Source organism: Artibeus jamaicensis, unplaced genomic scaffold (genome assembly GCF_021234435.1).
Source record: "Artibeus jamaicensis isolate MK-2021 breed Jamaican fruit bat unplaced genomic scaffold, CSHL_Jam_final scaffold_1964, whole genome shotgun sequence".
Classification (NCBI taxonomy): domain Eukaryota; kingdom Metazoa; phylum Chordata; class Mammalia; order Chiroptera; family Phyllostomidae; genus Artibeus; species Artibeus jamaicensis.
In genome coordinates, this window is record NW_026522030.1 from 43,488,490 (window position 1) to 43,511,003 (window position 22,514).

At 38.2% G+C, this 22,514-nt stretch overlaps 1 protein-coding gene across 4 annotated transcripts in view; it reads left to right on the forward strand.

Annotated features, from left to right (window-relative positions):
• Positions 1–22,514, forward strand: part of CD274 (CD274 molecule) — a 105,547-nt gene that overhangs the window by 75,119 nt on the left and 7,914 nt on the right. For 3 of the 4 annotated variants that reach the window (XM_053656281.1, XM_037143591.2, XM_053656282.1), the window contains 2 exons: positions 14,368–14,433; positions 16,416–16,757. In XM_053656281.1, coding sequence (XP_053512256.1) covers positions 14,368–14,433; positions 16,416–16,757 — 408 coding nt within the window. Of the gene's footprint in view, positions 1–9,042; positions 9,166–14,367; positions 14,434–16,415; positions 16,758–22,514 lie in introns of those variants that run through there. The other variant, XM_037143590.2, reaches the window with a different exon arrangement.

Consider the following 22,514-nt stretch of genomic DNA (forward strand, 5'->3'; position numbering starts at 1 on the left):
AATAGATTAAAAAGCAAAGTTTTTGCTTTTTACCTCTGGGATACCTCTGGGGAACATGGTCTGAATTTTAACCTTACACTTCAGTCATGGGGCCTATAGCCTGGGAGTGGTTTGAACAAGCAGAGAGCATTACTGAGCTTTGGCAAGGCTTGTCTGGGTTTTGTCCATTCCTCAACAATGACACCAAGTGGCAGTATAATGGCAGCAGTGGATTCAAGATCTGTTCTCTCTCTACCTAAAGAGTTTTAAATTGAGATGTAATTCACAGAACATAAAATTCGCCATTTTAAGTGTACAATTTAGAAACTTGTAGTATATTCAAAAGGTTTTACAACCATCACCACTATCTAATTCCAAAACATTTTCATCACACCAGAAAGAAACCCCATACCATTAGCAGTCACTCCCCATTCTCCCCCTTCCTCTAGCCCTGAGCAAATCCTGATCTGCTTTCTGTCTCGGTAGATTTGCCTATTGTAAACAGCTCATATAAATGGAGTCACACAATATGTGGCCTTTAGTGTATGACTTCTTTCACATAGCATAAAGGTTTTCAGGGTTCATCCAAGTTGTAGCATTTTTTAGTACTTCATTACTTTTTGTGGCTAAATATGCCAATGTACAGGTATACCATATTTTTCTATCAATTCAAAACTGATGAACATTTGGGTTCTCACTTTTTTGCTATTATGAATAGTGCTGCTGGTGAACATTTGTGTACAAGTTTTTGTGTATATGTTTTCAATTCTCTTAGGAAAGAGTATATAGTAGTGAAATTACTGAGTCATAAGATAACTCTATATTTAAATCTTTGAGGTTGAACAAATTCACAAGGCCACCAAGTGTGAATAAGGATACTGATTTTACCACACTTGTACAATAGTTAGGAGCATAGGTACTAGAGCCAGAGTATCTGGCTTTGAACCTCAGCTGTGCCATGTCCTAGCTGTGTAAGCTTAGACCAGTACTTAAGCTCTGTGCTTCAGTATTCATATCTCTAAAATGGGAGCAATAGCAGTATCTTTCTCATAGAATTGTTGAAAAATTTAAATGAGCTGACATATGTAAATCACCAATACAAACTTCTGACATATAAAGAATGCTATATGTTTTATTATTATTTTTCTCTTCATTATAATTATTGCATTTTGTTTTGTTATTTTGATAGGTGAAAAAAGTGATGCTTTAGTTGGTTGAGGTTTGCTATTGAAAATCAGATATCTCTGATTATTAATCAGAGATAACAATAATTTAAGAGGGCAGCAAAATATGGCAAAATAAAGGTAAAATATGTTTATTGATTTTAGAGAGAGAGGAGGGAAGAGAAAGACAGAGAGAAACACTGGTGTGAGAGAGAAACGTCTATTAGTTGCTTCCCTTCTGTACCCCAACCAAGGATTGAACCCACAACCTAGGTATGTGCTCTGACAGGGAATCTAACCCAAGCAACTAAGCCACAGACAGGACTATCCTGTTTTTGATGAACAAGAAGGTTTACGGGAAATTGCTTCTTCACCGGAAAATTGCTAGCATCACTTCAGGCCCAGTGTTAAGACCCTGGAATCTACCCTCCTTCTGAGATCAGGATAGAAAAGGAACCTCTCTCTTATTTTAGTGGAATGGGTAGAGGTAGTGTAAAGGGTGGTATCAATACCAATCAGCCAAGTTTGATGGAGAAAGGGGAGTTATAACTGCACTTACAAAAACTCTTGGTTCATTTTTTCCCTTAAACATCATACCATCAATTTTTAAAACTTCAGTGTGCAAATGAATCACATCATGTTGGTGTTGAAATGTAGACTCCCAGAACCACCTCTTCCCCAGAGAACTATATTCAACAGGTCTGTTGTGTTAAAGCCCTAAAATCTGTAAACACCCACCTCAAGTCAACTGTGATATAAGTGATCCTCAGAAACAGTATATTAGCATTGATGAGTTTTTACCCCTAAAAATGTAAGTGGGGCATGACTAGGAAATAGTGATACTGGAAATGATTAGGGTGCCCACACTTCTTCTATCTCAGCACTTCTCCATCCACTTTGCTCAAATCACAAGGTTTCAGGATTAATGGCCCCTAGCCCCAGCTGGCAGGATTTCCTATATTTTTTAAGTGTTAAAACCTCTTTTTTTGTGGTAGAAATTTGTATTTTTTGCCTTTGTTATACATGAAATGAAATTGGTAAATACGTCCCATACCTTTGGTAAAGTACTGAAGCGTGCACTGACAAGCAGTGCCCACAGTGTCATGAATGAGACATGAGACAAATTCACACGACTACGACTACTGTGTCCTGTGGAGGAAAAGGGCCGCAAGGCTACTCCTTCAAGGGGGGAGAGCCTCAGAATGGCCTCATCACCCTCTCAAGGGGAGAGCGGCTTGGAGCGGCTGGGAAACTCTCTCACCAGGGGAGAGAGAGCACCCCAACCCTTGCCTAGTCAGGCTTTTTAATTGGGATTTTTGCACAGGAGTTCAGGTACAGCTTATTAATCATTGTCAAGCAGTAAACAGTAGATCATATACAAAGAACCATTAGGGTTTCTTCTAAATCAGGGCCTGCCAGCTAAAAGGCTACAGAACTTTGGGAACATAAACTCTTCTTCTCTGGCCCTTATCATCTAACTAAAAGCATTCTTAAACAAAGCAGGTGTCACAGGGTTTCACATATTTCTTCTCAGGCCTAATTACCCAGGGAGCCCACCTTTCCCATCACAAGGCTTGCACCACCTTCCCCATCATAGGTTTTTAGGCTTAAGTGGATTAGAGCCAGGAAGCACTTCTCCCAGAGGACATGGGGACTCAGGCTTCATCACAGCTAGGGGGCAAGGGTCCATCACTCCCTCTTTCTCACAGCCTCCCAAGTGATCGTGTCTGGCCTGGGCTGCCCCTCCTCTGAAGGGTCTCACTTGTCTCTGACCATCCGACCATACTTTGGGGGCATGGAGATGAAGCAGGGACAGCATCTGCTGCCAGAGACAAGCCTTGTCTCCTCAGTGGCTCACGTTCCAAAGATCGCTCATAGCCTTAGACATGGGAGACGGTTTCCAATTCCTGAAACCAAGCAGGGCAGTCCCCAACAAAGTACGACTGTTATTATTCTATACAAGTATGAGACTGGGGTTAGGAAAAAAGACAAAGAGGTTATGACAGACACACAGTGGAAACCCCAGATCATCTCTTGGCAAACTGAAGGGGATGTGGGAAGCTCAGCTTCATTTGACTGCAAAGTCCCAGGGTTTAGTTTCGTATCTGTTCATGCACATGGGTGGTGGAAAGGAAGGGGGACAGCAAAGACACAAAAGGACATACAGGGTGGGATAAGAAAGTAGCCCTGGCTGGTGTAGCTCAGTGGATTGAGCATGGGCCTACGAACCAGACAATCGCGGTTCGATTCCCAGTCAGGGCACATTCCTGGGTTGCAGGCCAGTTCCCTGCAGGCCAGTTCCCAGCAGGGGACGCACGAAAGGCAACCATACATTGATGTTTCTCTCCCGCTCTCCTTCCCTTCCCCAGATAAATAAATAAAATCGTATAAAAATTATTAAAAAAAAAGAAGAAAGTAGAAGGGCTAATATGTCTAACAGACAGAGCCATCTATATCTGGTGAGCCTCAAATAAACCCAGGAAATAATTCCTGTGACACAGATGGGTGGACTAAGAGGGTGAATTGGCTCCAGGCTTGGGACAGTTTGAGAACAGTGTTCTTGAGGACAGAGGTGGTTCCTTTCCAGTGGGGACCCCCTGCATTAGGCAAGCAGGAGCCCAGAGGAGAGTGGAAACCTTCCAGGGGAATCATTGGGAGTATACAATGACTGCTTTCTTCCAACTCTTCAGTCCCACCTTACAATAACTACCATGATGATGGCACAGATGGCTCCCAGCATGATCATCATCTTGCAGTTTTTCCACCAGTACTTCCTTGTTAGCTTGGCAGTACTGCTGTCATTGTGACGCTTCCATCTGCAGGGCATCAGCTTGGTCATCCAGCTGTGATGGTATCTTGTGCTTCTTCAGGACCTTATCCATTCTCATGCATGAGGTCCTCCACCTCATCTACTTGTGTCTGGGTTTGTTGTAGTCATCCATTACTGGTTGTATTAAGGGAAGGGTCAGGGGACCCCCACCTCGGGCAATCCTTTCTGTTCCTTCAGTTGGGTGGCTGAGCTGGAGCAGACATTTCTCTGACAGGGGTGGGGTCAGTCTCCTTTCTAGAAGATGCAGCAAAACACCCAGAGAAGGGAATGCTGAGGCTGAAGTCAACGGAACTGCAGAGCTCCACGCCTAGATGACCACCCAGAGGTCTAGCTGTGATGGAAGTCACTCTCTTTCTTTCTAAATATATCCTATTTTCCTATCTTCAGAGTATATCAGAAACTTCATTAAGAATCTTAATAAACTGTATGAGAAAATGAATGGCTGAAAGGTAGAAACAGGTGGGTGGGATGAACAAGATCACAAATCAAAAAACACCCAAGAAACAAAAGCCCTGGACCAGGTGGCTGCACAGGTGAATTCTACCAAACATTCCAAGAAGAACTAACACCATTCTTTCTCAAACTCTTTCCAAAACTTCATGAGGACAGAAAGCTGTCAAGCTCATTTTACAAAGTCAGCATTATACTAATTCCAAAACCAGATAAAGACACTACAAGAAAAGAAAATTACAGGCCAATATCCCTGATGAATATAGATGCTAAAATCCTCAACAAAATACTGGCAAACCAAATACAGTAATACACCAAAAATGTCATACTCCATTATCAAGTGGGATTTATTCTAGGAATGCAAGATTGGTACATTTGTAAATCAATGTGATTAACCACATAAACAAAATGAAGGATAAAAACCTCATGATCATATCAATTGGTGTAGAAAAAGCATTTGATAAAAACCAGCACTATTTATGATAGAAACTCTCAGCAAAGTGGGAATAGAGGGAGCATACCTCAGTGTAATAAAAGTCCTATATGAGAAACCCACAGTCAACATCATTCTCAGTGGGCAAAAATAACACACGTATTCCTTAAGATTGAAAACAAGACAGGGGTGTCCACTTTCACCTCTTTTATTCAAGGACTGGCAGTCCTAGCCATAGCAATCAGACAAGAAAATGAAACAAAAGACATCTGTATTGGAAAGGAAGAAGTAAAACTGTCTTTGTTTGCAGATGACATGATACTGTACATAGAGAACTCCAAAGATTCCATCAAGAAACTACTAGAACTGATAAATTCAGTAAAGTAGCAGGATACAAAATTAGTATCCAGAAATCAGTTGCATTTGTATATCCCAACAGTGAACAAACAGAAAGGGAAATTAAGAAAACAATACCATCACAATTGCTTCAAAAAGAAAAAAATACCTAGGAATACATTTTAACTAAGATGTAAAAGACTTATAATTAGAAAATTATAAGACACTGAAGAGAGAAATTAAAGAAGGTACAAATAAGGGGAAACACATACCTTGTTCATGGATAGGAAGAATTGACATTAAAATGTCCATCCTACCCAAAGCAATCTGTAGATTCAGTGCAATTCCCATCAAGATTCCAGTGTCATATTTCACAGAACTAGAACAAATATTTCAAAAATTTACATGGAACCACAAAAGGCCTCACATAGCAACAATGATCTTGACCAAAAAAAAAAACAAAGTTGGAGAAATCCTGTCACTTAATATCAAACTATTCTACAAAGCTATAGTAATCAGAACAGTATGGCACTGGTATAAAAACACATACCTACATTAATAGAACAGAATAGAGGGCCCAAAAATAAACCTACACATTTATAGTCAATATTTGACATGGAAGCAGGCACTTACAATGGGCTAAAAACAGTTTATTTAATAAATGCTCTTGGGACAATTGGACAGATACATGTAGAAAAATGAGACTAGACCACCTTTTTACACCACACACAAGAATAAATTCAAAATGGATTAAAGGCTTAAATGTTAGACCCCAGACCATAAATATCCAAGAACACATAGGGAGGGAAAGCTTGGACATTGCTCATAGCAATATTTTATCTGATATACCTCCCCAGGCAAGGGACACTAAAGAAAAAAATAAATGGGACTACATCAAAGGAGACCATCAACAAAATAAAAAGATAGCCCACAGAATGGGAGAACATAGTCTCCAATACATCTGATAAGGGGTTAATGTCCAAAATTTATAAAAAACTTACAAAACTCATACCCCCAAAAAGTCAATCCAATAAAATAGGCAAAGGTTCTGAATAGACACATCTCCAGAGAGGACATACAGATGGCCAGTAGACATATGAAAGATGCTCAATGTCACTAACCATCAGAGAAATGCAAATTATAACCACAATGAGATATAACTTCATACCTGTCAGAATGGCCATCATCAATAAATCAACAAACAAGTGGTGGTGAAAATGTGGAGAAAAGGGAACTCTTTTGCCTTGTTTGGTAGGAATGCAGATTGGTGCAGCCACTATGGAAAGCAGTATGGAGACACCTCCAAAAATGAAAAATGGATCTGCCTTTTGACCCAGCTATCTCACTTCTGGGACTATATCCAAAGAAACCTAAAACACTAATTTAAAAGAACATAAGCACCCTTATGTTTATTGCAGCATTATTCACAATCACCAAGATATGGAAGCAGGCTAAGTGTCCATCAGTAAATGGTTGCATAAAACAATATGGGACAGTTCCACACTGGACTACTACTCAGCAATAAAAAAGGAAATATTTACCTTTTGCAATAGTATGGATGGACCTGGAGAACATTATGCCAAGTGAAATAAGCCAGTCAAAGGACAAATACCATATGATTTCACTTATATGTGGAATCTAATGAACAAACTGAACTAATTAACAAAACAGAGACAGACTCAGTATCTGAGAGCAGGATAACAGGTGGGTGGGGGAGGGAGGGATTGAGTGAAAAGGAAAAAGGACTTGTGGACATGGACAACAGTGGTGATTGCAGGTGGAGGGAGGTATAAGGGGATTAGATGGTAATGGAAAAATACAGTAAAATTTTTAAAAAAATCAATGGCTGAAAGACAGGAACAGGTGGGTGAGATGATCAAATTCACACATCCTCAGATTACTAATATGTAAATCACTGAGTCCTTAGATGAGCAAAGCCTTCCATTCCCATCAACAGAGAAAGGTCAGTTCCATTCTCCTCCTATCTTTCCTATATATATGCACATCCTGAACACTGGGTAAAACAAACAAAAAACTAAACATCCCCCACTGTTTTAAAAATCATTCATAGTTCATAGATGCCATCTAAGAGGATGGCATCTGACTACTCAGTAAATTATTTGCCCAAAATTACTCGCTAGTATGTTTTAGATAGTTCTAGAGCAAGTTTTTTTCTGACTTGATAATTAGTTGTGACCACACTAGTAGGTCATGAAACATGTCTTTATGGTGATTAATGGTCATTTTTAGAAAAATGAAACATTAAATAGAAAATATCAGAGGAACTAAATTTGGAGAAACATTGCTCTATTCCACTACATGACCTCAAAAAGAAATTTGCAGGAGGGTGCAAATCTCTCAAGTTTATTGTGATTTTATTGAGGCTAAAGAAAATTTCACATTCCCCACCAGATTTTTAAGGCAATTATTTTTCTAAGTTAAACATGAAAATATGTTTAATTGGTGTGGGTAAGTGGGTTGGGCACCATTCAGCAAACTAATAGGTCACTGGTTCGATTCCTGGTCCTGCAGGACATGTGCTTAGTTTGTGGGCCAGGTTCCCAATTGGGGCGTGCAAAAGGCAATGGATTGGTGTTTCTTTCACATATCAATGTTTCTCTCCTTGTCTTTCTTCCTCCCTTCCCTCTAAAAATAAAATAAATAAAATGAAAATATGTGCTATTCTGAGAATGAAAATTCTTACATGGCAAGGAAATGCCATAACAAAGCCAATGGACATCTCAATATTCATTCATTATGGTATTTTGAATTGCAGTGGAAATGGGTAAGTAAGAAAGGCAAACAATGAAGATTTCAATAGATCAATTTAAAGATTACAAAGAGAGAAAGAAGGAGGGAAGGAGAAAGAGTCAAGTACCTAAAGATCTAATCATGGGAATGCTTAAGTAAATTATGCCACCACCCTCTGTGTAAGTCACATGGTTTTCAGCTTGGGCTCATCCACTGATCAGAATTACCAGAAGGGTTTTCTTAACTCTACTGGGATGTGCTACCCAAATCTGAATGGAAGACGGCAGGAATCTGGAACATTCTTATAAGTTGTAACCTGTGATGGGAAGTTCTTTTAATGACGAGGCAATTAAAGTTTCATTATGTCGAGGAACTCTGAGTAAGTCTCACAATACCCCACTTAAAAATATATTTCCTCTATTACACACACACACTTTCTAGAATAAAAACCAAAGCCATATTGGCCTGTCGTTTTACTTTCTATATGTTACAAAATTATGTCAGGTTCTGTTTTCTTGTAACAGCTTTTATCTAAAGAGGGGGAATCTGATGGCAAAGTTTAAGGTGTCTGGATTCTAAAGGTCAAACCATCTGAAATCTTTGGGATTATTTCAGGCGTTGGTTTGTTTTAAGCCTTTTTAAAAAACAGTTCGGATAGCCCTGGCTGGTGAGTCAATTGGCTGGAGAGTCCTATGGTAGACAGAAGGTTGTAGTTGGATTCTGATCAGGGCACTACCTGGTATTCCATCCCGGTGGGGTGCCTAGGGGAGGCAACCAATCCATCTTTCAGTCCCTATCCCTCCGTCTCCCCTTCCCCTCCCCATAGTCCTCTCTTTCTCTCCCCTGCTCTCTCCCTCCTTTCTCCTCTCTCAAATCAGTAAATATCCTCAATAAACATTCGCTATAAAAATAACGAATGTTAGGCAATTATTGAAGCCTTCTTTTTAAAAAGCTGATTTACAGGAAACCTCAGGGACAAGTTTCACTTTTGGCTTCTTGTTGATGTCTGTGAAGCAGAATCCGTCTGTTTAACTAGAAAGCGAGGAAGATTGCAGAAGTTGACCCGGTTGGGGCGGGGTCCTCTCCAGCTGAGGTGGGCGGGGACTGCACACGTTCCTCCCAGACAGCTCATAGCTGGCCGGACGCTGCGCAGATTCTACTCCCAAGTCCGAAGTCCGGGGCTCAGCTTCAGGTCCGCGCGGTCGCGAGTCTACTCGCTGCAGGTAGGGAGCGTTCTTCGCCCGGGAGTGGGCCACTGGCTGGAATCTCTGGCCATCTCACTGTGCACTTTTAAAATGTATAGTCTATAGACCCGTCTTTGAGATGGAGAGAGGAGGAAAGAGGGAAGCACGATGGTTTTGGTGGGAGGCACTAGATCTAATTACTTGTCAAGGTTTGTAAGAACATGTAACACGTTTGACCTTTCACTAGGTGGGATCCAGTTTTGCTTAATGTCAATCTTGTAAGTATACACGTAAGTTCTGTGCGTTCATAAATATGGTCCTGAGGTTGGTAGAGGGTCTTAGAGGGAAATTTCTGGGCTGGAGGCTGGGACACACCCCACCTGGGTCCAGGTGCATGCTTAGTCACTCACTAATAGTGTGCTCTAGGTAAGTCAGCACACCTGCAGCATCCTCTAAGGTCCTTTCTTGCTGTAAAACCTAGGATACTGGAACCTGAGTTCTTTGCCCGCTCTGGAGACTTAAGGAAGAAGACAGAAGCGGGGCCGGGGGGGGGGGGGGGGGGGGGGGGGGATGTTAAAACATTTCTTAGACACAATGACCTTGGTGTATGTCTAAGTACAGTTTGGTTTTCTTTTATAACACAGAGAATACATCAAGTGCCATTGTTCCACCTTGGTTTTTGCACCTAAAATAAATATATAGACATCTGTGGATGATTTTCTTTGTATTAAATAGCCTTCTAAATGTGATTTTTAAAAAATAGCAGTATTCCACGGTGCTGGATAACAAAACAGAAATAATCCTCCGTAAAGATTATTTATAGTTATGGTGATTTATTATTTTAGCCATTCACTGGACATTTTTGCATATAACTCTCTGGGACATGGCTGATTATTTCCTTCAGGCAAACTCTTAGAAGCATAAACTTAGTCAAAGAGTCTGAATATTTTAAAGGTCTTTTGATTAAATGGTGATGGAAGGAGACTTGACTTGGGGTGGTGAACACACAATATAATATACAGATAATGTATATAGAATTGTACACCTGAAACCTATATAATTTTAAATGACATTTAAACAAAGGAAAGAATGCTCAATATCACCAACTTAGAAAAGGTATAAACTTTTGATATGAGATACCACTTTTCACTTATTAGCTTGACCTAAATCACAAAGCTCTGTAACAGTGTTTTTAAGGATATGAACCTCTATTAGCCAGTGTGACCCCAATAAATTTAATAATAAATAAATAAAAATGAATCTTTGCCTTCCAGAAAGATTGTTCTAATTCACATTGACAGCTGCCAGCCATTTTAAGAAGTTATACTCTGAAGAAAAAAATAGTTTTCCAGTAGAAGAGGGTAGGCAGAGGTTATAGGACAGCAATTAGAGTGTGGTCTTAAAGGAAACCATAGAAATATTGTGGAGAATTGAAGCCATACCTGGGAAATATACAAGTGCGTCTCAGGGTCACTAAAGGGAAGGAGTTTTGCCACAGGGTTTAATTGAGTTTAATAGAATTTGATAGTTTAGTAGACATTTAATAGATCAGTTCTTTTGATCTAATAATGGGGTGAGTTTTCAGCTCACTTGGAGACATTATCAAATTCTAAGAACTTCTAAAAGTCAAATTATAGTTCATATAAATTGGATAAAAATCAAAGGAAACCCTAACCCAACAGATATCAAGATACTCCATGCTCCTACTTTTGAGAAACAAAACTTGAATTCTTTCCCTGTCTCTTCCTCCTCTCCATTCTATGCTTGGGAAACAGAAGCTGTATCAGTTCCATGGTATTATACTGGGTTCTCCCAGGGACAAACCTGCTTCCCCATCCTGAATGAACCATCACTTATGCCCTAGTTCTTACTTCTTTGGTCTTTGAACATCTCAGTTCTTGTCCAGGAATTCAGATACACATTGGAAAAATTATTGTAATCCATGAGTGGATTTAATGTCCCTCTGATTTATTCAGCAGTTCTTTGCTCAGAGGTAGGGTATCTTAACTTTTTTCTGCCTGATAAGTGTATTTGTGTTTATAATAGCACGTTTGTATTTTATAATTGTGGTATATCAACTCTGGCCTAAGAAAAAGACAGCCACAGCAGACTCATTTCACAACTAAAAATGTTTTCAGGCATTACCTGGTTAAAGTGATAGAATAGTGGTTTTTCTCTTCTTTCCTTTTCTCCTTTTGTGTACTGTGTTTATATTACTTTAATAATGAAGAAAAACTAAAAAATAAATGTCATTATTTTACCTCAACTCAGATGTTTGGGGTGCTAGGGTTCTTTTCATTACACTACTCTGTCTGGCAAATACTCTGCAGCTTGGCAAGTTGAAATGGTTTATTAAATGTTTTTATTTTTTGTGAGAATAAAAGTAAGATATGTACAAGTATCTGAAAAAACTCTAAAGAAATCATTCACAGTCTCATTTCCCTTTTTTTTTCTTTTCTTCCATCCTTTCTCCCTGTGTACTTGGGAGAAATGATGGATTTCTACTTTATGGCCAAGTAGAATTCCAAATGAAATACTACTTGGCCATAAAAAAGAAGAAAATTTTACCCTTTGTGACAGTATGGATGGACCCAGAGAACATTGTGCTAAGTGAAATAAGCCAGTCAGAGAAAGACAAATACCATATGACTTCACTCATGTGCAATCTAATGAACAAACTGAACTAACAAGGAAGATAGAGATTCATAGAAAGAGAGCAGAATGACAGCTAACTTGGGGGAGGTTAGGGAATGGAGAAATAGAGCAACAAGGAAAAAGGACTCATGGACATGGACAACAGTGTGGTGATTGTGATGGGGAGGGGGTGTAAAGGGACTAAATGGTAATAGAAAAATACAATAAATATTGTTTAAAAATAAAGCCCTGGCTGGTGTGGCTCAGTGGATTGAGTGCCAGCCTTCAAACCAAAGGGCCACTGGTTTCATTCCAAGTCAGGGCACATGCCTGGGTTATGGGCCTGTTCCCCAGTGGGGGGCATGTGAGAGGCATCCACACACTATTTCTCTCCCTCTCTTTCTCCCTCCCTTCCCTTCTGTCTAAAAATAAATAAAATATTTTTTAAATGAAATAAAAATAAATTATGAAAAGGTGAAAAACCTATCTATCCTCCCTCTAATTTTACTCCTAGAGTTCATTGCTGTCAGCATCTTGATATGACTTTTTCTGGACCTCTATGTTTAAACAAACACATAGATTTTTTAAAGTAGATTTTTGCTATATATACTGTTCTGCAACCTATTTTCTACATCTCTGCACATGTACTTAATACCTATACATGTACTTAATTATGTCTTTAGTTGTATTACATTGTATGACTGTACCAAAATGTATTTGACCACTTAGGTTATCTAGAGTTTTCCCAGTTTGGGGCTATTATTAGCAAGTCCACCCCTTTACATAATTGTTATATGTATGTGTTTTTGTTTTTGTAGGATATATTTCTAGAAAAGAAAGTAAAAGCTCATATGACATACATATTTAAATTTAAAGAATTTTTTCTAAGATTTTACTTATTTATTTTTAGAGAGGGGGAAGGGAGGCAGAAAGAAGAGGAGAGAAACATCATATGTGGTTGCCTCTCACATGGCCCCCACTGGGAACCTGGCCTGCAACCCAGGCATGTGCCCTGACTGGGAATCAAACTGGCGACCCTTTAATTTGCAGCCTGCATTCAATCCACTGAGCTACACCAGCCAGGGCAGTATATACATTTAAATTTTTAATGAAGACTACCAAATTGCTCTCCAAAAAAGCGTACACAACTTTGTATTTCTTCCTACCATTAGGAGGTAAGAAGATCATACCCTCAAAAACACTGTTGGAGATCTTTGTGATTTAGGTCAAGCTAATAAGTGAAAAGTGGTATTTCATATCAAAATTTTATACCTTTTTTAAGTTGGTGAGATTGAGCATTCTTTCCTTTGTTTAAATGTCATTTAAACAAGTGACATTGCATTTCTTATTCTCTGAACTGTGTATTAGAACCTTTCATTCATTTCCCTGTTGGGTTGTGGGTAGTTTTCTTAATTGATCTTTAGGAGCTATATACATTAGGAGCATTAACCTTCTGCCTTATATATGTGTAACATTGGTTAGTCGGTCATGTGTGAGTTTTTATATGTATACAGAGATCAAAGAGACCTAAGAGGGAAAACTGACTTCCTTCTCAAAGTGTATAAATGTATTTATAATACAAGAGAGAAACTGTTTTATTAAATAAACAGGTTGGCTAAAATGCAATACAAATCTCCTTTATCTACTTCCCTACTTGAATATAAGCTCCAGGAGGAGAGTGCATTTTCTTTCCTGTTCACTGCTGCATCCCCAGTGCCTAAAATAGGGCCTGGCACAGAGGAGGGGCTCAGTCAGTGTTTGCTGAGGAAGAATTAGGAGAATTTCAAGCAGGATGACAAAAGGAAGAATAGACTCTGGGCAAATACCCCTGAAAGAGTGGCTGTGTGCCATTCACAGCTTAGTATCAATTGGTTAACTGTTTCTCCTCCTCACTCCTCCTGCCACTAGTGGAATAAGTTTATTGCAGGGATAGGATTCATTATCTGGCATAAGCGAGGGTCAGAGGAGGAGATGTTTGGCGTAGTGATGTGGAAGGCTTGAAAAGTTAATTAAAGGGTGTGATGAAAGTATTCAGCTGCTGGGGTGTGGGGAGGGTGGCAGGATGGGAAGCATTAAGAGGGGGGATGATGTGGAAAGTCAGATTCTGCTGGCTTTGAAATTTTGCCTAAGGCAAGCTTGTACTTCCAGATATGTTATACTGCAGGGAAAAGGACCATGAAATAACTGAGAGTATTTTGGTGCAACATTTTCTTCATGAGTAGACAGTGTAAGTTTTTTGCAAGGCTTGTAATTAAATTTTAAAATTCTCATCATAGTTGCTTTTTTAAAAATTTATTTTTTATTGTTGACACTATTACAGATGTCTCCATTATCCCTCCCTTTGCCCACCTCCACCTAGTCCCTGCCCCCCTTCCCTCTGGCTATCAGCACACAGTTGTAGTAACTTTTTAAAAATTTGGCTTCAAATGGCTCTGGGGTATTAAGTGACTACTGAATTTCTAAATCACCTGCTGCATTTCTACACTTACAAGTGAGTCATTATATGGTTATCAGAGGGCTCTTTTAATTACATCATCCAAGTTCCATACTGTCTGGGTATTTAATTATTGAGTAAAGTAGTTTTCTTTTTGTGTTTTCCATAACTAGGTAATTTCAGAAAAATGAGGATACTTAGTAGTGCTATACTCATGGCCTACTGTTATTTGTTGAAAGGTAAGACACCAGATCCTTTCATTATGTTCTATATTTTAAATATTTTATCCATAAATTAAAAACTGGTGAAAAATACCATACGATCTCACTGAAAAGAGGAATCTAATGGACAAAATAATTAATGACCAAAATAGAACCAGAAGCACAGAATCATGGAATAGACTGACAGCTATAAGAGGGGAGGAGGGAAGTGGAGAGTGTTCCAAAGAGGGTGAAAGAACTAGTCAAAGAACACATATGAGGGACCCGTGGACATGGACAATGGTGTGGGGATTGACTGTGGAAGTTGGGGGTGGCTGAGAGGAAGGGGGTGCAGGGGGAAAATTGGGACAACTGTAATAGCATAAACAATAAAAAATTTTAAATGGATATAATTTTTAATAGAGAGGACATTTTGGTTTTCTTTATTTCATAAGATTATATAATTGGACGAAGATTTAGGAAACATGGACAAACTGAACAAAACAAAATTAACTCCATTATGCATTGTCCCTTTCTCATGTATAATTACTGAAAATATCTGGGGAAATGGCCTGTGATGTTATATGTTTTAAACAAGGAAAGGAGCATTTTTTCTACCTTGCTCTGTGACCTGCTTTTCCCTGAAGAGTCTATTCTAAGGAAGAATTATGGAAAGTGTCAGGGTAACAATAGTACTGGTCTCATCCTAAGACCCTCCCTAAATCTTCATACCCATGTACCTCTGGCCAGACAATCAAGTAAGAGTTTAGGGCACTTAAGTAGAAAGGACTACAGTCATGTGCTGCAAAAAGACATTTCAGTCAATGATGGACTGCATGGACCATGGTGGTCCCTTAAGATTATAATGAAGCTGAAAAATTCCCATCACCTTGTGACATCGTAGCTAACGTAATATCTCAGTGCAACACATTACTCACATGTTTGTGGTGAGTTTGGTATAAACTTACTACACTGCCAATTGTATTAAAGTACATAGCATATACAATTATGTAGAATACATTATACTTGATACTGATAATAAATGAGTATGTTACTGCTTTATGTATTTACTATGCTATACTTCTTATTGTTATTTTAGGGTGTACTCTTTCTACGTAGAAAAGTCTCTAGACATTATGCCATGTTAGGCCAACAGGCAGCCTCATACATCTTGTGTCTACCATGTCTCATGAGTAAATCATTTTCTCTTGTACAAAAACTACAGTAATATGTTGTACAGTGTTGTAGCAAAGGAGCAATAAGCTATATCATATGGCCTAGGTATGTAGCAGGCTGTATGATCTAGGTATGTATACTTATACACTGATGATCACATAACAGCAAAATCACCTAATGATGCATTTCTCAGAATGTACCCCCATTGAATAAGTAGCATAGACAGTAGATAGAAAATAGATGGGGGGGGCAAGAATAGCATGGGAAATATAGAACCTAAAGGACTTGAGACACATGGACATAAACTAAAGGGGGGTAATGGTGGGGATGGGGGGGCAGGGTGGAGGGGAATGAAGGGGGGAATAGAACAACTGTAACAGCATAATCAATTTAAAAAAATAAATTTAAAAAAAAAAGAAAACAAAACAAAAAAAAAGAATGTACCCCCATTGTTAAGCAGCACATGACTGTATTGGTATCTATCATTCAGACTATACAGAAGGCAAATAGGTGTCAAGTCAAAGGACATTCTGGGCATGTCCACATGAAACAAAGTCTTCAGGTGTTAAGTACCTCATCACCATATATTTTTATGATAATGTATATTTATGAATTTTGGGACAACAATTTGTTAGCTAATTTTATTATTTTAACTCAGGGATGAGATATAGCATCTCAAAATATGTTTCAAACCCACTGGATAAAATATATATTTTAGGGAAGTAAGTCCTTGAACATAATTATCACCTAAGTGACCTGATCAAGTGTTTGTAAACTATGTACTTATTCTGTGAATTTTTTGAGGAGTTTCCCATGTTCTGAAGATTGGTCATCTTTCTTTGCAGCATTCACTATCTCAGCTCCTCAGGACCTGTATGTGGTAGAGTATGGCAGCAACGTGACAATGGAATGCAAATTCCCGGTAGCAAAAGAGTTAAACCTGTATGCATTAGTTGTCTACTGGGAAATGGAGGATAAGAAAGTTATCCAATTTATAAATGGGGAGGAAGACTTGAAGGTTCAACACAGTAGCTACAGCCAGAGGGCCCAGCTGTTGAAAGACCAGCTCTTTTTGGGAAAGGCTGCACTTCAGATCACAGATGTGAAACTACAGGATGCAGGGGTTTACTACTGCTTGATCAGCTATGGAGGCGCCGACTACAAGCGGATTACTCTGAAAGTCAATGGTAAGAATTATTATAGATAAAGAGGTCCAACCTTTATTAAAATCATATTCCAGTGTTGATAACTTTTCATTCTTGGAAGTTCACTCGCACTCTCCACAACAGCACTCTGTTCGTTCATTCATTTGCATTCTTGTCCCATGAGCATTTCTAGAGCACCTCCTGTTTGAGAGTCCCTAGGCAGCCAGAGCCAAACGCTACAGAGCCATGTTCCAGAGTGTGTGTAGTTCTCCTAGAAATCAATTCTTTATTTTGGCATTACTATAAAAGTAATACATGTAACTGCATATAACTCAAATACTATGAAAGGAAATAAAATGAATTACAGAAGAGTCCCTCCTCCCTTCACCACCATCTTCCACAGCACACAGAGATGACCAGGTAGTCACTATTTATGTGGCTCTCCAGGATTTTTTTAAAAATTCAACGACCATTTTTATTTTGTTAGGTCTGCCAGCATTTTCCTTCCTTTGAACCTATGTCAAACCAAAATCAATATGTTAAAAACAAACCTCCCTATAAAGGTTCACATTGAAAAACACTTGAAGTCAATTTTTGAAGGCAAAAAATAATGATATCAAGTATAGAAGAAACTATTCATCCTTAGAGATGATATAAACTATGCTCATTGGGCATTTATCTTGAAAGTCTATAACAGTGTTGTCTTGGAATGTTAAAAAGGAACTATGAGTGATAAATTCCTGGGTACTGACCCACAAATACGTCATCAGATCATCTGGGTTCAAACTATGGGCAACTGCTAGCTAAGCAAAGGAAAACACCTTAGCTGACTACCTCTGCTTTCGCTGTTAAGATTCCTAGAATTGAGAGCTGAAAGCATCCTAGGCGAGAACAGCTAATCCAAGGAACAGAACAGAAATTCCCCAGCGGGTATGCTGCTCACATACTTCCCACAATGACACTACTGTCATTTGGATCATCCTTCCCTAGCCTATTGAAATTACTTTCTGATATTGAACTGAAATCTGCCCTCTTATAGTTTTGGACTTATCTGCTTGGATTTTTTTTCTTTCCCCTTTTTATTACATGACTAGAATTGATCACCATCCCCTGGTCTTTCCATATCTGGGACAACCGCCATCAATCTCAGTAAGGTCAACAAGTAGAAAAGTTTAAAATTACAATAAAGGGATAACTGATCAATATAAACCCAAAGTCAAAATTATATAAGAATTAGGAGAAATGCATCTATTTTATAGTACATTACTGAGTCTCTTGATTCTAACAGTTAATGCTACTGTTGTCAGGAAAATATCACTTGTGTTGTGAAGTAGATTTAATTTTAATTATATTTTACCACATGCTTCTCTAGAACAATGATAGTCATGAAAACAGAACAGTGGGATTCCAAGTTGGGACTTTGAACTTTTCTTCAGTCCATCAGCAAATATCAGGCACTTACTGTGTTTCAGTGTATGAAAGAAATCACCAAAACTGAACCCTATAATCTGCCAGCAGTGCTGGATGGGGGATGGGGAGGAAGAGCATCTCCTGGCCATCAGGTAAAAGGAAGTGCAGAGTGGAAGTTCCTGCTTTCAGAAAAGGCCTCACGTTAGACTGTAGGGAGTGTGCAGAGAGTGGGACAGCTGCCTCTGTAGTGAGGAATGTGTTTTTCCAGGTCATCTGGGCTCTGTAATGCCCCGTGTGGATCTGCAATTTCCTTTCCTGTGGTTTAGCACAATAGGAAATCTCTGACTCTGATGGTTTTTCCAAAGAGGGGTCTCTGATGGAGTGAGGCAGATAACCAGCATCTGATTTGTTTGACTATTCTATTTTGTATTGTAAATTACTAAATTGACATTCTACTCCCCATCCATCTTGCTGTCATACAGTGGTCTTGGGGATGAATTGAGAGCAAGCCAGCCTCCAAATTCCAACTGAGGTGGTGTCACCAATAGACATTTGGTGTTTAGGTCATGAGGTAGATGATTCAAGGAAGTAGAACTTCTGAGTCACCTCCACATGCAAATGATTTCAGAGTAACACTAACAGCTTCTCTTCCCATCACTGCAAGCATGTGGTAACACAGCTTCCCCACAGGGAGTTTACTTGCCACGGCATTTTACAAGTGAGACATTTCAAAACTGAAATTTGAAAGTTTCATTTTGGATAAACTCAGTTATTATCACGTTGGATGTGAGTAGTATAGCACCTTTCACGTTCTTAGTTTAAATACCAGACTTCCAGGCATCTGACTTATGATTGAAAATGTTGTTTTACCTTAATCATTGAAGGTAATAGCAGAGAAGGTGAAGTGCTCTTTTATACTTTCAAGACTTTACTGGGATTGGGCAACTGCAAGAACAAATACTGCATAGTGAACTTGATAAAGCTAATTTGTTCCTGTGGACCAAGGGTTGAGAGCTGTCATTCCTCACCAACCCCATCTGCCCCCCAAATTTATCGACCAGAACTTTGCAAGTTTTCTGGATAGCATTTATTCCCCATCTAATATATTATGTAATGTATCATAAAAGTGAATCTGTTCTGTTTATTGTCTCTCTCCTCCTCCTAGAATATATACTCTGCAAAGACAGAGATTTTGGTCTGTTTTATTTATTGCTGTATCCCTAGGACTTGGCATATAAGCGTAGCAGCATGAAAAGAGCACACAAAAATTTTGTTGAAGGAATGAATGAAATATTTTCTCAAGTAGGATAAACCTCAACATTTTGAAACATGAATAGGTTTGGGCACATGAAAATTTATTTCCGAGACTGTTCACCAGGAACCATCAGTACTTTCTAATGAGTGCACATAAGTGGTAGCACTAAGAGAAGGAGGTGGAGCTCTAGTGCTAATAGCAGTGGTGGTGAACCCTTCTGTAGTACTTTGTATGTGTCAGGCCCTGTCCTTAGCACTTTGCTTATATTAACTCTTGATCCTCAAATGACTCTATGGAGTAGGGGCTTCATCATGTCTGAGATGCATGTTTTTTTTACATTTTATGTCTGTGAAATCTGAGTGTCAATAATCTCATCTTAGATTCAGGGATATGTGATGTTATTCTTGTTTTATGGATGAGAAAACTGAGGTCCAGAGAAATTCAGTAATTTGCCCAAGGTCACTCAGCTATTATGTGGTAAAGCCAGGCTCTAAATTCAAGCAACCTGGCTCTAACATCAGTGCCCTTAACAATCAAGTTGTACTGCCCATGTTTATACTTCCTGAGTGTGTGTAGAGTTGTGTTTGGATTTCAAAACTATCACAACCTTTTCTTGGTCTTGACGTGACCATTGCATTGGATCTAGTGCTCTAGATCCAGTAAACCTAGAGTCTGCAAATGTTTTTGATTATCCCATCAGTAAAGTGTGTTAAACTAGTATGTGTGCATGTGTATATAGTGATAGGGAATATATTGTGCTAGTACATAGGTTATATTATAAGAAATTAATATTTTTGAAAGGCAGAAGAAATTAAAAATCACTGATTTCATGTGGCTCAAACAATACTTTATACATTCTATAATGTACAAAAATAGAAATTTAGAAGGATGAAAAAAGTTAATAAATATTTTAAATTTCTTGCTAATGATGATGCTTCACTGTCATTAACTAATATTTTAAGGCATAATATTCCTTAGATGAAATTCATCATTAATAAAGGTCTTGATAACTTTGAGGTTTTATTTTAACCAATACCTTATCAGGTTCAGTTAGGTGTTTATTATTTTAACTTAATGAGGTGATGGTAAAAAGTGTCACTCTGACATTTCCTTTTGGTTTGTGCTTGAATTGTTAGTGTTGTCTCTAATCCTGTTTCAGTAGGGAAAATTTTTATTTAGTTGTTTATCTTGTAAGCAGATTAGTTTAGTTTAAATTAGTCAAGAGAATCTGAAAAGCTATAAGCCCAAATAAGTCATTCTTCTCCCTTTGATATTATAAAACTCCCCTCTTCCCACAAGACCCTCGCATGGCACACAAAGTGAGGGCCAGTGTCAGTCAGCTATGTTTATTAAGTTTAAATTATTTCTTAATTGTTATAAAAATACATATAAGTGGACATTCTAATATTTTCTTTCTGTACTCCAATACATGTGTCCCACTTCAGAGACTAATGTAGTAGAAGTTTAATCAATGAGTAGAATGAATCCACTCATTTATTGAGCCCTTATAGGTGTACCATATTTTTATATATGCCTAGTCATGAAACAACATTCTTCTTTATTCTTATACCGTTAAAAATGTCAGAGTGAACAAGCAAATGTTTTACCTTTAACCCTTTATCACTAACTGTGATTTTAGGCTTGAAAGTTTAATTGTCTGGAAATGAAGCTATGTGCTATATGAACTAGAGTCTGTTTTGGTAATGGTATTTGATGAAGTGAATAAGTGAATTTGTTTTTTATGATCTTAAACATAGCAGATACAAGGTTGAGGACTCAAGTATTCATAGGATACCTTATTCATGTACCTTCAAACTGTGATTATGTTGATTTTTCAATGTTTTCATTAGTGGTTTTATTGATTTAAGAGCACAGAAATATCACATCATTATTTCAGTTTTTGCTCGTTCCTGGCTGTATTAAATCTCTGTGAATATATTGTATCACAAAACTATTGTTATGACTGTATTAAGGGAATACAGAGTTAAGGCTCCAGGTGGACCAGTGGTGGTTACACTGAAGTATTAGGAGTAACATAAAGATTATAGCAATAGAATAATGACATGTGAACATGCTTATAATGGATAAACATGAGTGAAGATCTTGGGTGATATAAATGCACTCACTGAATAATATAGTAAGTACCCTGGGTATCTTAATCCTAAAAGGGTCCCAAACCAATGATCTAAAATTTAATCAGACTTTCTTCCATGCAAATAATTATTTAAATGGTTTATTAAAATTGCCAGCATAATAAAAGTTTAAAAAAACAAGTATTATAATGTGTTATTCTGGATGAGATCCTAGGACAGAAAAAGACATTAGAGAAAAACTAGTGAAAGGGAACAAAGTGTGAAGTTTACTTAATAGCAACATACTAATGTCAGTTCCTTGGTTAGAAGTGTGCCATGGTGAAGTGAGATGTTAACAGTGGGGAAAACTGGGTAGAAAGTGTACAGGAACTCTGTACTACCTTTGCAACTTTTCCAGAAATCTAAATTTTTTTTAATAACAATATATTTAGACCTTAAAAAATTTTATACGAGAACATGTATCAGTTTTCACAGTGACATCATACTATTTTCATACCTAGTTTCTGATCATTGACCTAAAGTTGAGAAAGTAGCCATCAGAATCGGACTTTTTGTTTATTCATTAGTCTAAGAAACAGTACTGGCCAGCTGCAGAGTCATGTTTGTGAAGACAGCATTATAACAATAAGGACAAAACATCCAGAAATAAATGAAGGTGCCCCATGTATTTAAAAACTATAAAACTTTACTGAGAAACATATGAAGACTTGAGTAAGTGCACAGACATATTTTACATTTGGATAGAAAGATTACTGGTTTAAGGATGAAAATGCTTTTTAAATTAATCTACATATTTACCTGAGCCCAATCAAAATAGCAATATGATATTTATAGCAAGATAGTTGTTTTTTTGAGCCCAAACTTGGCCCAAGTATGAGTAGAGGAGGTGAAGCAAAACTAACAGGGCTCCACTGCTGAGACATCTGAACATTAAGCTTATTTCGATGAGAACCAGCCGGATTTCTGTTCTCTCTAATGTGGACAACACCAAGCTACATGTCCAGTTCTGTGCTGAGTGAAAGCCCTGACTTCTTTTCTTTT